Below are 15,380 nucleotides of genomic sequence, written 5' to 3'. Positions count from 1 at the left end.
CCTCTTTCAATTAAGGAGGTCTCGCCACACTGTGTGGTTAGGCCATTGCAAGTGTAACTGTAAGCCACTTAAAGCCGCTCTAGGAATTCTTTTTTCTGGATATGAAATAGACTGTATATTTATTAATATTAACGGTCTATGATGAACTTAGTTTTCATAAGGTATCAGCCTCCCTGATGCAACACACGTGACCCCTGGTTACATCATGACCTTCACATCATGCCCACGGCATGCGGCTGCCCTTTTCTGTTCCTGATCACAAAAAAAAGATAAAGGCAACAAAGAAGTGTTTAGTTTGTACATGAGGCACTTTTAATATCTAATAGTTGTCATATTCTTAATGACATGCGTGCTCTCATTTAATAAACAGCTCTATAATGTGCAGTTAACTGTCAAAAAACATTCAGGCCATACGCACGCAGCCCGATGTGGGGTCCTTCAGCGCTGCCTGGTGCAACGTGTGTTGGATAATTCTGGAAGAAGCTCTACAATTCGCTTCTATTCAGTCCGACGACAAGTAACCGCAGCTCGGCCTGGACCCACCGCCTGAAGACCGGACCCACCGCATCTCAGCCCTGTCGTCACACAGCTGCCCGACAGCAACCCTTGCTAACTTTATTCATACCACAACAACTTGTATTAATAAACTCAACTAGCCTGCTGCTGCTAGTTAGCCCGCTGTTAGCTTTCCCTTAGCCTGTTTGCTGTTAGCCGACTTGTCAAAATGTTGGGTGTCGCTAGAAGCGTTTCCAGAACTCTAACTCCGACACGGGCCTGTGTCACCGGAGACGTGTCCTCCATGCTGAAAAAGGTGAGTTACAAACTTAACTCGTGTACATTACTGTAACAATGTCCATCATACAGTAGTTATAGAGGCAGCCGGCTAGCTTGTCGTGCTACCCGTGTTACCACCGTCCACTCCTTGTTCACATTGACAGTGACACAAGGTGTTCAGGTAACGTCAACTAAATTTGACGTGTTACCTTTCGCCTGTTAATGTTCCGTTAATGTATTTATAAAATATATTGACGAAATCACAAGTGTGATGTGAGGTATAGTAGCTCCCTGTGACCTTCATGAGGACATGCTGCAGCATTATAATGCCTCCCAATAAGTTGTATTGACTTAACTTCACGTAAGTGATCCTCTCATGTGTTCTCAACCTTAGTCATGTTATGGTACAGGAGCTAATGTGTATGCAGTGCTTCACCAACTGACTTGAATATGTATTGGACATTTACTCTGAAAAAGCTCTTTTGTGTAATATGAATTCTGTGCATAAAATCACAAGAGGAAGAAGTGAGCTGTCATGTTGCCTGAGCTCATTGTTCTCAGACATTTGGAAACGTCTGTAACTGTTGTCTGGTTTGTGCACAGGCATGCTGGAGCAGCGGCTTCCAGCCAGATGTTCTCAGAGCTCTGTCCAGGAGGGAGTATGCGTAAGTATCCACACTACACATAGGATATCACAACTGGCCTGTAGAAATGGACAATAGACAGATAGTAGCTGACTTACATCCGCAAAAGCATTGTTGAAGATCAAAAAAATAACTTAGTTTCTCACTCATATCCTGTGAAGTAACTTGACTGTTGGAACATTCTATTCAAACTTGTATGATGCAATAATATTAATGATGATGATGATGATAATAATTGTATGTAGGTCGGAGGCCATCAAGGGCTCCGTCATTGGCATTGACCTGGGAACCACCAACTCATGTGTCGCAGTCATGGAGGGGAAACAAGCCAAGGTAAGGATGAGCAAACACCTAACAGTTTGTCCACATGGGAGCTTTTCATCCTCGTATGGTAAGATAAAAAGCTCAATGTCCTGGGGCCAGTACAATCATCAGGAGCTCCAGTTTCAGACCCTCTTTTCTCTCTGCTCCTGACTCACTACAGTCATGGATTCCCTCTTGAGTTTGTGCTCCACCTCTGTTTGTTCCGGTTGGTTGTTCCGTCAGTAAAGTTTACCTAAACATCCTTTTCTTGTAATTGAAATGCAGAACCTACATTATTTGTATTATTTGATTTTGAGGCAAACTTGCACGTTTGGAGAATGTTAGTCCAAACAAGTCATACTTGTTCTGACATGATCTTGACCTTTTACTCATTAAGGACATTCTTAGATAGGGTTACTAGTTTTCAGTTTAGTTGAATGGAAATTGGATTCGTTTGTGAAACATGGTGATTTATTGATTAATTTAAAGCAACATTACATAGCTTATTGTGGTTTAGGTCCCCCTGCCATATTAAAGTGTAATTCACATCTACACCGCTGTCTTAAATATCAAGCTCTTGCCTGCCACTCTAAGCCAAAGCTCCTGTCCTAGCAGGGTCAACGGTGGACTCTCCCCTGGTGCTCAGTGAGCCAGGCCTGGCAGCATGCCTAACAAAGACAAGAAATGAGACAGTAGTGCATCAGTCAGGGTCGATGAATGGGCTGAAGTTGAAGTAAAGTATGTTTCTTTGCCTCTCAGGTGTTGGAGAATGCAGAAGGAGCCAGGACAACCCCTTCAGTCATCGCCTTCACAGCAGATGGGGAGCGTCTTGTGGGCATGCCCGCCAAACGCCAGTCTGTGACCAACCCTCAGAACACACTGTTTGCCACAAAGAGGCTGATTGGACGCCGCTTTGACGACCCTGAGGTCCAGAAAGATCTGTGAGTGCATCTTTTGACTCTATTTAAATAATTCTGTATTAATAAATGTACTTATGTCTATGTAAGTAATGGATGGTAATTCATCTCAACACTTGCTTTTCTGTAGTGGAGGAAACATTGTACATTTTAAAGACCACCTTCAGGATCCTCTCATGGCATAGATGTTTTCTTATTTTATTGTTTTCTAGATAACTAAAAACAGAAGAAATGCAGCGTTTCCTACAGAGTTTGATTCTATTTCTGGTGGTAGCTGGGTGGGTGGTGCACTCGCAGAAAGAGGTGCAGACTTCATATTTTAATTGTACTGCAAATATTTTTATACAACATTTTAAAGGTAACAATTCAAAATTTTAAATTGAATGGTATACTGCAGTAAGTGAAGGGGGCTTTTACATCTGACTACAAAGTCCAGTTCATTTGATTAGTATAAACGGAGCACTGAGGCGGCACGAGACGTCGTCTGCAGCATATTCAGGGAGTCAGGTCAATGCCGCTAAAGCACTCACAACTTTGACTTTCATGCGTAGGCTACTCCTAAATGGCTTGTATCAGGTGTTATAAGGAACTGTAGTCTTGAGTTTTAACAGACAAAGAGTTCTATGTCCGTCAGCAGCAGTTTCTCACTGCGCCGCCGGTCCCCAGAGCAGTATGGCCACCTGGACTGTCCGATACACTCTGACTATGACTGCAAACGCTGGCAGCTGAAAATCTGACTTTTTGGCGCCTGTGATATTTTTCCACCACTGGTTAAAACATCTTTAAGGGGTGCCAAAACTATCTCTACATAGTATAACTCCAGCAAAAATACCGGTTATTTTTTTCATAATACTAACTAGGGCTGCACAATTAATCGATTAAATTTTTTTTTTTAAGCGTCATTTCATCGAACGCAAAACCAATCTACCGCTCTGTAAACCCCCGTCTACTCATGAGCCAGTCAGAGTGGTTCCCTGCACCCCGTGCGGCTTAGTTTCTAGATGTAGTCGGTCACAGAGGACAGAGTAACAGGAGGAATATTCAACAGATAGCAGTCGGTTATACGTCAGTCTCAAGGTTTACCAGTAAACGCAACATTTTGTCCCTTCTGTTTTTCAGACAACAGCAGTGACCAGTGCTAGTCGGTGTTAGTAGCGTCTGTTAGCTGTTAGCTCCTCTAGGACACTAGAGACACTATTTTTATGGATATGGTTTAATTTTGCGTTGCATGACCCATTTTGTCTGTAAAGCCGTTCCTGTGTTGGATATCTCTACTTTCTCTCCTCTTACTCCGCGCCCGGCCACACAGCGGCCCGGTCCACACTTCTGACATTTGTCAATAGTTTTAATTTTTTATTAACACAGCTGTATATTAAGTATGAGAGGCAAACGTGTATTTGTATATTTCCGCTGGTAACTCTGCTATCGTGGCCGCCACGGCGAAGAACACAAAATAAGTTATTGAATGCAACTAACTTCAGTTGGTAGAGTAACAGCGTGAGACGGAGCTGCTGGACCTGGACCAGAGATGTGACCCATGGCCAGAATATCATAGTTCATAAAAATGCAGCGCAGTGACGATACAGACGTTTCATTCACACAACGTGTGTGTCCGCCATTCGACCCGTGCTGGACCCGTTCATAATGATCAGCCGTCTCTCTGTGAGTAGCGTCCATCACACTCCCACTCGCAGTTATAAATAGCCTATGTGACGATAAAATTTGTTTTGGTTAAAATCAACAAATAATTGTGAACAAAATTTTGATCAAAATAATCGTGATTATCATTTTGGCCATAATTGTGCAGCCCTAATACTAACCATTAAACTCTGGATCGACTCTAGCCGTCTTCTCTGTGGGGGAAAAGATTGGAGTCTTCTGTGTGTTAATTAGCAGATCCTATACCGCCACCTACATTACTCTGTGTGCGCTGATTGCGTGTGCGTGATGATTGTGTGTGTGCTGATTGTGTGTTTGGCGCAAATATCTTAATGTATGGAAAACACTGAAACGTTGGCGATTTCAGACATACTGAACAAGTCAACTGAACTCATCAGACCAAGTTAAATTTACTTTCATTTTTTTTTCATTAACAGGAAGAACGTCCCCTTCAAGATTGTGCGTGCATCTAATGGAGATGCTTGGGTGGAGGCTCATGGGAAATTGTACTCCCCCAGCCAGGCTGGAGCCTTCGTCCTGATGAAGATGAAGGAGACTGCTGGTATGACTGAACCTGCGCTGCAAGGAAATTTACTTTCACATCTCGTATCTGTATGCATTAGATTGGTAATGCTTTAGTATTTGTGTTACAGAGAACTACCTAGGAACTAAAGTGAAGAACGCTGTGGTCACTGTACCGGCCTACTTCAACGACTCTCAGAGACAGGTGCGTGCACATACAGGCACGCACATATGCATCATGCCCCTTGTGGACCAGTGTATAGTCTGTCTGATTTGAAAAACACTAAACTAACTGGTTACATGATACATGATTGAGGTGGGAATCTCTGGCACCTCACAATTCAAGTTTTAGATTTTGACATTTTGAAATATTTTGCCTACTGTAGTTTTTATTTTGTAGTCATTCCATGCTTAAGCCTTGCTTGTGAAAGTCACCTTCACTCGCAGTGATCTCTATGTCAGAGGCTCAGTCATGTTTAAAGGTGGAGAATTGGCGTCTTAGAACGTGAAACATGAGGTAGTCAGATATAATGTGATAAAGTAGATGAACAGCCTTTATGTGTTTTGACTAATAATTTTATTTATCTTTTATTAGATCATGTGTATACTGTATATACAAAACTACATTTGTTTCTCCTTTTGGCCATTTTTGTGTTTTTTCTTTTGCACTCTTGCCTAAACTCTAATTTGTTGTCCATTTTCCAATCCTTTCAGTCACTCAGTTTTTGGAGAAAAAAAATAATAATCTTTACTTATTTTGATAATAATCAGTTATTAACTCATCAGAAAGAAACTTACCATTTTTACCTTCATAGAAAGGTGTTGAAGAAGCCGTCACCTCTGTCCTTACTGCAACCTTTATAGAAGTGTTGACAAAATGTTGGTTTGCCAGCACCTCACAACATTCCCAATGTGTGATTTTTCTTTAGGCTACCAAAGATGCTGGTCAGATCGCTGGTCTGAACGTCCTGCGTGTGATCAATGAGCCAACAGCGGCTGCGCTGGCCTACGGCCTGGAAAAAACCCAGGATAAAATGTGGGTAGAGAAGGACTAGCATTACCCAGCTGCTGCCAGTTGCTACTTTGCGCAGGAAAACGCTGAAAGTGACCGCTGTTTTATTCAGTTTTGGTTTGCCTGTTCTTAAACTGCATTGTGTCTGTTTCCAGTATTGCTGTGTATGATCTGGGTGGAGGTACGTTTGATATCTCAGTCCTGGAGATCCAGAAGGGAGTGTTTGAGGTGAAGTCCACCAACGGTGACACCTTCCTGGGGGGAGAGGACTTTGACCATCACCTTCTCCAACACATTGTTAAGGAGTTCAAGAGAGAGGTACATAATTAAAGTCTTTATCTCTAGAGATGCTTCTTAGCAGTAGTTGAGGATTTCATGAGTGTTGTCTTGTCCCTTCAGTCTGGTGTGGATCTGTTGAAAGACAACATGGCTCTTCAGAGAGTCCGAGAAGCTGCTGAGAAGGCCAAGTGTGAGCTGTCCTCTTCACTGCAGGTACACACAACACCCTCAGCATCACTGATACAACAGCTGGCCAGTCCAAAAGAAGCATACACCAGAGGGTTTGAGTTGACGTCGGCGTCTCGGTCATGCCAATAATGACTTCAAATCACTCCCTCTAGATTCATGTTGCCATGATACAACAGTGGTTATTAATAACATGAGAGATATTATCATACAGTATTTATATTGTGGGGCATTTCACTCTCTTAAATTATTATTTATGAAATATCTGGTCCCTCCCCTTTTTAGCCAGCCAATTAAAAAAAAAGATGAATCTCCTGTATGTTGGTATTGTTCATACTAGTACACTGCCCGTTGAAAATGTCCCTGATTGGAACAGGCGATTGCTTGGCTTGTGCTATTGCTGGTTGTAGAATTCATCAAAATCAAATTGTACCCCAAAATTACTTACAGAAGGACCCCAAACCACTTCATATGCAACTCAACTGTATACCCTACTACTAAGTTACTGATTTACCTGACAGAGAACGTTGCAAAATGTCATAATGAAAATGGCTTTCTGTTGAGTTTCCTCTTAGCCAAATAGACACTGAAAAGCGTAGGGCCTTTTTTCGCCAACCTTATTGCAGTTGCGATGTTCCTTTCAGATCCCCTTCAGGTTAGCAACGTTAGCTTCAGTTAGCGGTTAGCTCCAGTTAACGCCATCATAAAGATTCGTTGGAGCGGAGACTAGTGCTGAGAGGTTGAACAGCCGGACTCTGATGATTGGGGAGCCAGTTTGAGGTAGGAAGGATTCTAGCCATGGAGGGCTTTGTGGGTGAGGAGGAGCCCTTTAAACAGGATGTGCTTAGGAACAGGGAGCCAGTGGAGATTCTGGAGCATGGGTTGATGTGGTGTTGGGAGCAGGTGTGGGGCAGGATGCAAAGTTGACTTAAGTATTTGGCAGATGAGCCATAGAGGACTCTGGATGTGATGAAAGTGTGAATCAGTGTGGGCAGCAGAGAAGGTGAGCGTTATGCGGAGACTGGCGGTGTTTCTGGGGTGGAAGAAATCTCTTCTGGTAATTTGTTAAAATGGTTCCTGCGGGGTCTTAAATTCAGAACTTTAAATTGAAGGCCTTAAAACAACCAGTTTTTCAGAAATGCTGGCTGTAGAAAGACAGTATGGAGTTGTAGCCTACAAAGCGGAGCAAAGGTCGTTTAGCAGGTGTGATCGTGACTGCATGTTGGGGAATATCACTGACACACGCCTCACACCGCAGGTGAGAGAGAGATGCAAGTCGTATAAGTTATGTTCTCAGTTCATTTAAGCCTTTCGTATTGGTCTGTAGTTCTGGCACATTTATACTAAGTTAACTGGTGATTTTTGTTGTTTGTGTTCTTTATCTGTTAGCTAAATTGCAAGTGGCTGTTGATTCACTATAATGGTGATGGTTGAACGCCCTTGCTTACGTTTGAATTTTAGGTGCATTATTTACATGCTACAGTTACACTGCATTAAGATTATTATTCTTATTAGCTATATATAATTCCTATGCATTTTATATGGTAGCCTTTACAATATTACTTATTTCTTTGCATAAACACACACAACCATACCAACGGCCATGTTTGTTCTGTTGCTTGATTGTAATAAAGCATCAAAAGAGAGAAGTTGTCACCGTCCGTGTTTTAACAGACACACCTGGGGCCAAGTTGGAAAACCAGAATCCACTTTGAATACAGTCCTAATCTAGTCCTCACTAAAATTTAGAGGCTTTGCTTTGTAACAAAACCAGCAGAACGCTTCCCTCAGAATGTTGGTTCATTGTGTTGTAGTTCTTTCTGGGGGATATTGGTGTTGATATGTACGCGTTAATAAAACTACAACTCCCGTGATAAATGCAATACCTGCCCGCAAAATACGTTTGCGTTTCCTCAGTTTGATAAAGTTTGGCTAGGCCTACGTGTGGAAAATAAGTACTTTTAACGAGACATGGATAGATCACATTGATTTCCTTTGTTGGTTACAAGAGGTACCCATTTTTTGGGGAAATGCGTTGTCTAGGTCTTAAATTTCCATCGTTATGCTCTTAAAATGTCTTTTTAAAGGTCTTAAATTTAACTTACTAAAACTGGCAAGAACCCTGTGTATTTTTACTCGGTAGTGTTACATACTGTTTGTAAGATCAAAAAAGACTCGTTTAGTAGCGCTGAGCTTTCACTAATCAACAGGAAATTAAATGTACCTCTGTCTCTGTCTTGAGACCTTTTGTTCCATTTAAAGTGGTCTATTCTCTCCTCCAGACTGACATCAACCTTCCTTACCTGACCATGGACGCCTCTGGCCCCAAACACCTCAACATGAAGCTGACCCGATCTCAGTTTGAAGGCATCGTGGCTGATCTGATCCGGCGAACCGTGGCTCCCTGTCAAAAGGCCTTGCAGGATGCTGAGGTGTCAAAGGGAGACATTGGAGAGGTGCTGCTGGTCGGAGGCATGAGCCGCATGCCCAAGGTATACTGCAGTCAGTCAGTCCCACCAATAAGTCTGTTATGTAATGCTGGTACTTTGTAAACTGTTGTATAAAGATCTTTACTCAACCAGTATAACTCTGTAGGTTCAACAAACAGTTCAGGACCTGTTCGGCCGCGCTCCCAGCAAGTCCGTCAACCCCGACGAGGCCGTTGCCATAGGAGCAGCCATCCAGGGTGGGGTTTTGGCCGGTGATGTCACTGATGTCCTGCTGTTGGATGTCACACCCCTGTCTCTGGGTATTGAGACCCTGGGCGGAGTCTTCACCAAACTCATCAACAGGAACACCACCATTCCCACCAAGAAGAGCCAGGTATGGAACACTGAGGCTGGCGCTGTGCGTTTTTGTTTGTGTGAAAGCTGTTTCCGGGTGTAAAGGTGTCCTCTGTCCCCCTGCAGGTGTTCTCCACGGCTGCGGACGGACAGACGCAAGTGGAGATCAAAGTGTGTCAAGGAGAGAGGGAGATGGCAGCAGACAACAAGGTGCTGGGTCAGTTCACTCTGGTGGGAATCCCCCCTGCCCCCCGCGGCGTCCCTCAGGTTGAGGTCACCTTTGACATTGACGCCAACGGCATCGTCCACGTCTCGGCCAAGGACAAGGGGACAGGCCGAGAACAGCAGAGTAGGTGTCCTGCTGAATGTTAACACAAGGAGCTGTAGGGCTCCTCCACGGGCATTTCTATAATATGTAATTGTACACTAAAAATTTTCAAATCCATTAATAATCTATTATTAAATAGAGAAACTGTAAAACGATTTTCAAAATGAGACTTTAAAACCATAAATATTATTTTTATTTTAATACATCCTAAATAAAAAACATGAATCGATCTAGATTGGAAATGCAGTTTAATTAATAATTGTATTAAGTATAGTTTTTAATGAGTCATTTTTAAGGTCAATTCCTTTTCTCATTTTAAAATCTATTTCCTTGCTGCCATACTATTCCACTTCAGTAGTATTTTTTTTTTCTAAGATAATATTTTGGGCATTTTAGGCCTTTATTCAAAACATGAAAGGGGTGAGAGAGGAGGAATGACATGCAGCAAAGGGCCGCAGGTCGGAGGCAAACCCGGGCCTGCTCTGTCGAGAAGTAAACCTCTACATATGGGCCCCTGCTCCATCAACTGAGCTATCCGGGTGCCCTTCAGAAGTTGATTTGCAAAACCTCATTAGGCTCTGGTTGGGTTAAACGATCCAAAGCATTGCATGGAAACTAGCTCTCTGATTGGTCATGTTAGAATAGTCAAATGTTGTTCCAGTAACAAAGCGCTGAATATGTGGCTTTAATTTAAAGGTGTATTCATGTAATTGGTTTTCAAGCAGTGTTTTAGGACCCTGGCTTGATGTCGGTGTTATCTTGAGTTGTTGAGCGTCTCTGTGCACTCTCCTCAGTTGTGATCCAGTCATCAGGAGGGCTCAGCAAAGACGACATCGAGAACATGATCAAGAATGCCGAGAAGTATGCAGAGGAGGACCGGAGGAGAAAGGTGAAGCATGGCATCACATTAACTCATGGCTTGAGTCTGAGTTTCTCCCTCTAACGCTTGTTTTCTGGTGCACAGGACCGGGTGGAGGCCGTCAACATGGCCGAAGGCATTGTACATGACACCGAATCCAAGATGGAGGAGTTCAAGGACCAGCTTCCTGCTGAAGAGGTAAAACTCATCTTTTGTCTTTTCTTTTTTTTTTATATACATGTGAAAAATCAATTTTCAGTTGTGCTAACCCTTGCTTTATGAAAGAATTGATTGAGATGTTGATTGTAACAATGTTACAATTGGTAACAATATCACCTAAAAATGTCTGCTCTGCTATTATTTAGGACTGCAACTAATGACTTTTTGGATATTTGCAGCCCTACTATTATTATTTGTAGTATTGTTGTGGGTGCTTTATTGATTGATGTTTCCTCTCAGTGCACCAAGCTCAAGGAGGAGATTTCGAAGGTCAGGGATCTTCTAGCCAACAAGGACTCTGAAACGGGAGAGAACATCAAGCAGGCGGCCAGCAGCCTGCAACAGGCCTCACTCAAACTCTTCGAAATGGCCTACAAGAAGGTAGGAACACTCCCACTGAGGAAATATGACGCAAAAACGTATTCCATGTCTGTCATTTCCTAATTATTTCTTAGGAATCTTCCTGAAGATAACTTTTTAATTTGGAACTGGATCATGGTAAATCTGTTTTATTCTTATTAAGGGCTGAAAGTTTAGGGACGATCACATGGTCTGTTAAAGGCACTTTCTTTACAACATTGTTTTTATTAAGTATTCAAATTAAAAGTTTTTTGTAGATAATGGCGACATTTTGTCAAGTAGCTGAGCGATCAGTTGATTGGTCCACTTGCAGTCAACTGCTCTTTAAAGGGTAGTTTTGTTTTTATTTTAATTTTTTTCAACCTTGTCCCTATTTTCTTGCCGAAGACCCGCCTATTGGTTGGGGTTAAGCATTTGACCTCAAGTGGTAAAGGTTAGGATAGCCGATTGGTCAGGAGAAAGGACCTGTACAAATGTTACGTTACGGGGAATTTGGGACGCAGCAGCTTCATGTCTTTTGTCCAACGTGTCCCTGCAGATGGCAGCAGAGAGGGACGGCGGCAGCGGCGGCGGATCAAGCTCATCAGAGGGCGAGAAGAAAGAAGGCCAGCAGTAGAGCTTTGCACCATAGTCACTGGGTTTCCATGACAACGGAGGGCCGTCTGGACTGGCTGGATCTCAGTCATTCTCTCTATAATATATTATTCTACTGTGTTTTGGCAGTAAATCCTCTAGAGAAAAGTTAAATGTCAATGTCCTATGATATATCCTGTTTGTAATTTAAATGTCATGTATGATCACTTTTACAAAGCTGTAAGGTAGTAAAGGTTTTTGTTTTGTTAAAAACATGATGTAGGGTTCATCATCTACTCCGTGTACACAATGGAGTCGATCTTGGCTATCTTATAACAGTGCACTCAAAACAGCTTGGCGGTGGGAAGTTTCAGAATATATTAGACTTCTTATGTCAGAATCTTGAGTTCATTCTAGAGATGCATTGTACAACTGAATCTTTAATTTCATCACCCTTTGAAATCTGTAACAATGCATCTGCAGCACTCTTTGTTCCTATTGCTTATGTCCTCTGACATGCCAGAGTAGTACTGAGTAATGTGGGGGGAGACAGAGTATATATATTCAGCTGTCTATGTCAGGGTCATATTTGATGTAAAAGAACGTAAGGACTTGATCTGTCAGATGGCCCATCTTAAGTTGTTTGCACCTCTTTTGTAGCATTCATCCTACACAGCAGATTTTGTAAATTGTAAATCACCTGTTGACTGCAGTCAAACTAGAAATTTGTGATTCTGGATGTGGTAATTACACAATGGAGGATGAGACCTTAGTTTACTTATTTCAGAGTGAATGCAGGACCAGTTGGAGTTCAACACACCAGTACAGCACTGAAAGTTGATTATGAGCCCCCATTGTGAGATCACAAGCTGCCATTAACTGCTCTGTGTGATGTGACCTTTGCTACGTGCTTGCCATATAGTGATCCAGGCCTGCTCTCAATGACAGGAGAACTGAGGCTGTGTTTTGAACGGAAATGTTTTTTTTGGGGGGGGGGGGTTTGAGGTAACTTGCTGTTTTTCTAATAAAAATCTGAAATGTGACATTGGTTTGACCACTGTGCCTAAGTACCGCCTCATTATTGACTCTTTCACCTAACTGAAAAAGTATTAATCGTGAGATAAGAGCCTTCATCTGATTTAGTTAAAGAAAGCTGTCTGTGTGTTCCGTCTCAAATAAGTTTCAAATCTGTGAAGCTGCATGATTAGAATACGGCCACATTGCAGACTGAATTTCCCAAAGGAAAACAGGATATCAATTCTAATCCCGCGCAGAGTAAATGTGTCTCAACATAAAATGTGTCAAACTTTATGGAATGTTCTTAGATTTAGGAATCTTTCTAAAATCTCTATTCTGAATTGAGTGATAAGTCAATAAGCAAGTTCTGGTCTAATATTCAGAGTTAAAAATTAATAAGTTGTTTCTTTTTTTTTGTGTTGTTCATATATTGTAACGTAAAACATTTGTGGGGTGATGGTAGAAAAGTTTTCTTAAAGCCAGAAATAAGTAGTGACCACAAATAAAAAGGGATAACAACGCTCTGCTTTGCATAGAACCAAGGTAGCTGTTAGAAACACTGGTCCAGCCACACATTATCTTTATGATTGATATTGATACAATTGACACTTTTCTAATCCTTCAAGGTAGAAAAGGTTTAACAATTCATTTGAAAATAGTCACAAATAAAAGAATGTCCTGCTTTGCATACTAGGCACGACAAATACATATAGTGTTAAAGCACCGGAGAGAGCCCTCAGGATAAAACGACGACTCAAATGAGAGAAGTACGATGTCTTGGAGGATTCTTCCGACCAGTGATTGATGTGAGAGAGAGGAAGGACCGGAACAATCATAGTGACAAATTTATGTTTATGTGGCGTAAAGGGAGACAGGACGATGGTTTACATTTCAGGTAATACTGGTTAAAGCACATTTTTATGATTATTGTTAGTTTTTGTATTTAACCCTTTATTCCTTTGAAGTAAAAAAAGATCTTGTCATTTGTCAAAAACTGGTCCAAAGGGCCTAAAGCTCTCAGGCACCAGCTTTTACTCAGACCATGTCTAATATTTCTGACGTCATGGATCAACATTTAATGTACAGTGTGACTAATTCACTAAAGCGTCATACCTAATAAATAACAGGCCTTTAGTTTGTATTCCCAGCCTCATTTCCCATGAGGGAGAATGGGACACACATGTCCATTAGACCGCTGACCCTGGATCATTTCATCCGTTTGTTGGTGTTTCTCTCTTTACACTATCACCTGCAGCTGCAGCTTTGACTTCATGAATGTAATGGGAGGCCTTATGACATATTGATGCTTTTAGGAATGATTTATTAGGAATATGTGATGAAAGAATTACCAGGGAAATGACCAGGAAATCCACGAATTCTTAAATATTGGGAATGAGAGCAAATTGCATTCACAAAACAGAAAACAAACCCATTTTCATTATGAGTTACAGTCTCATAGTTACCTGAAAAAACCCTCATGATTATGAGATCAGGATCTATGAGAAAAGTTGAGGTATACTTATCAATTGCTGCTATAGGCTGCAGGGCAAGGATGCATTTAATCTGCTTTTATTTCCAGTGAGATTCATCATAGCTACTGAAAGAGAGCGGCGCTGTCTGTGGTGCTGAAACGGAATCCTATCTTGCCAGTTAGCATGTTGGGAGTAAAAGTGAGCCAACAAAAAAACAACCGAGTCTCAGCAGCTGAGAGCCAGAAATCCAGAGTCTCTGCTGCCAACTAGTCTCCTTTCAGAGTCCTCGGTGATGTGCAGCGGGCCAGGGTCTACGCTGACCGTTCTCCACGAGTCTACGCTTGACCATTCTCCCAGAGTCTATGCTCCCAGGGTCTACGCTGACCGGCACTCCTCAGTCTTTGCCAGTGCCTGACATCCCAGAGACTTTGCGTTGTTGGGCACCCCTGAGACTTTGTCTTCGACCGGTGCCACAGAGACTCCTGGCCCCCGTGTTGTGTCGGTGGTCCGGCCGACTCCTGCCCCCCTTTGATCTGTCGATGGGTCTGCCAACTCCTGCCCCCCATGTTCTGTCGGCTGCTCGGTCGGCCCATGTTCTTGTTGCCTTGTCGCCGGACCCTGGTTCAACTGTCTCTTCGTCTGACTCCAGCACAGCGGACCCTTGGCCTGTCCAGCCTCCGGTGAACCTCAGCCCTCACCCCTAGCCTCCAGAGGGGTTCCACCTTTGCCATCCTGCTCGGCCTCCAGAAGTGCATCCCCGTCACAGCCCTGCTTGGCATCTACAGAGGTTTCCCCTTTGCTGCCGGGTCTCCTGAGAGTCTTCACTGTCTTTCTTGGCTCCACGAGGGGTTTCGCCTTTTTTGGTTGCCCATTTTTGGACATTTTCTGTTCAAAACATGACATAACTGTTTAGTGTTTCCTGTTTTATTTTGTAGTCTGTTTTCTCCCTGGTCTTGTCTGGTTCTACTTACTGTCTTGTGTTTTTCCCGCCTGTATGATTGTTCTGCCCCACCCTAATGTGTTTCACCTGTTCCTTTTCCTTTGTGTTTCCTTGGTTTCTTGTTGGATTATTGCGTACTCTTTGCTGTTGGGTTCCCTGTCGTGGATTTCCTCCCCATGTGGAATATTTCTCCTAGTGTTTTCCTGTCTGTAATAAATCTCTTTGGACTGCATTTTGGTCCAAGCTTTGCCTACATTCGCCTCAGCTGAGACAGTACATCTCGAATGACGCCATGCAATAACTGGGAGAGCACAAGTGGGAGAGGGATGATATAGCATTTTTAAAATCTCGCTGTTGAAAGTATTCCTCCACACATTTAATGAATTACACATTCACAAAGTTATCCTACAGTTACAAAACTTTTGTACACACAAAATAATTCAACCCAGTCTTAGTTGGCATCCCAAAAAGAAATCTATTAGATTGTGATACCTTCACAATATTTTGAAGATTTTGTGATGACGTATTTAAAC

At 42.5% G+C, this 15,380-nt stretch overlaps 1 protein-coding gene across 1 annotated transcript; it reads left to right on the top strand.

Annotated features, from left to right (window-relative positions):
• Nucleotides 1–452: 452 nt before the first annotated feature.
• On the top strand, nucleotides 453–11,578 carry hspa9 (heat shock protein 9). Its single transcript, XM_032527737.1, has 16 exons — nucleotides 453–811; nucleotides 1,378–1,439; nucleotides 1,664–1,751; nucleotides 2,481–2,662; nucleotides 4,735–4,859; nucleotides 4,951–5,024; nucleotides 5,749–5,855; nucleotides 5,987–6,149; nucleotides 6,231–6,323; nucleotides 8,579–8,788; nucleotides 8,892–9,119; nucleotides 9,206–9,428; nucleotides 10,202–10,296; nucleotides 10,372–10,464; nucleotides 10,726–10,866; nucleotides 11,384–11,578. The coding sequence occupies exons 1-16, from the start codon at nucleotides 725–727 to the stop codon at nucleotides 11,459–11,461; spliced, it is 2,049 nt and encodes a 682-aa protein (XP_032383628.1). The 5' UTR covers nucleotides 453–724; the 3' UTR covers nucleotides 11,462–11,578.
• The last annotated feature ends 3,802 nt before the right edge of the window (nucleotides 11,579–15,380 follow it).

The sequence above is a fragment of the Etheostoma spectabile genome, chromosome 10, assembly GCF_008692095.1.
Source record: "Etheostoma spectabile isolate EspeVRDwgs_2016 chromosome 10, UIUC_Espe_1.0, whole genome shotgun sequence".
In the NCBI taxonomy this organism is placed as follows: domain Eukaryota; kingdom Metazoa; phylum Chordata; class Actinopteri; order Perciformes; family Percidae; genus Etheostoma; species Etheostoma spectabile.
Note: the sequence above shows the minus strand (reverse complement) of the source record. Positions and strands in the feature narration are given on the sequence as shown.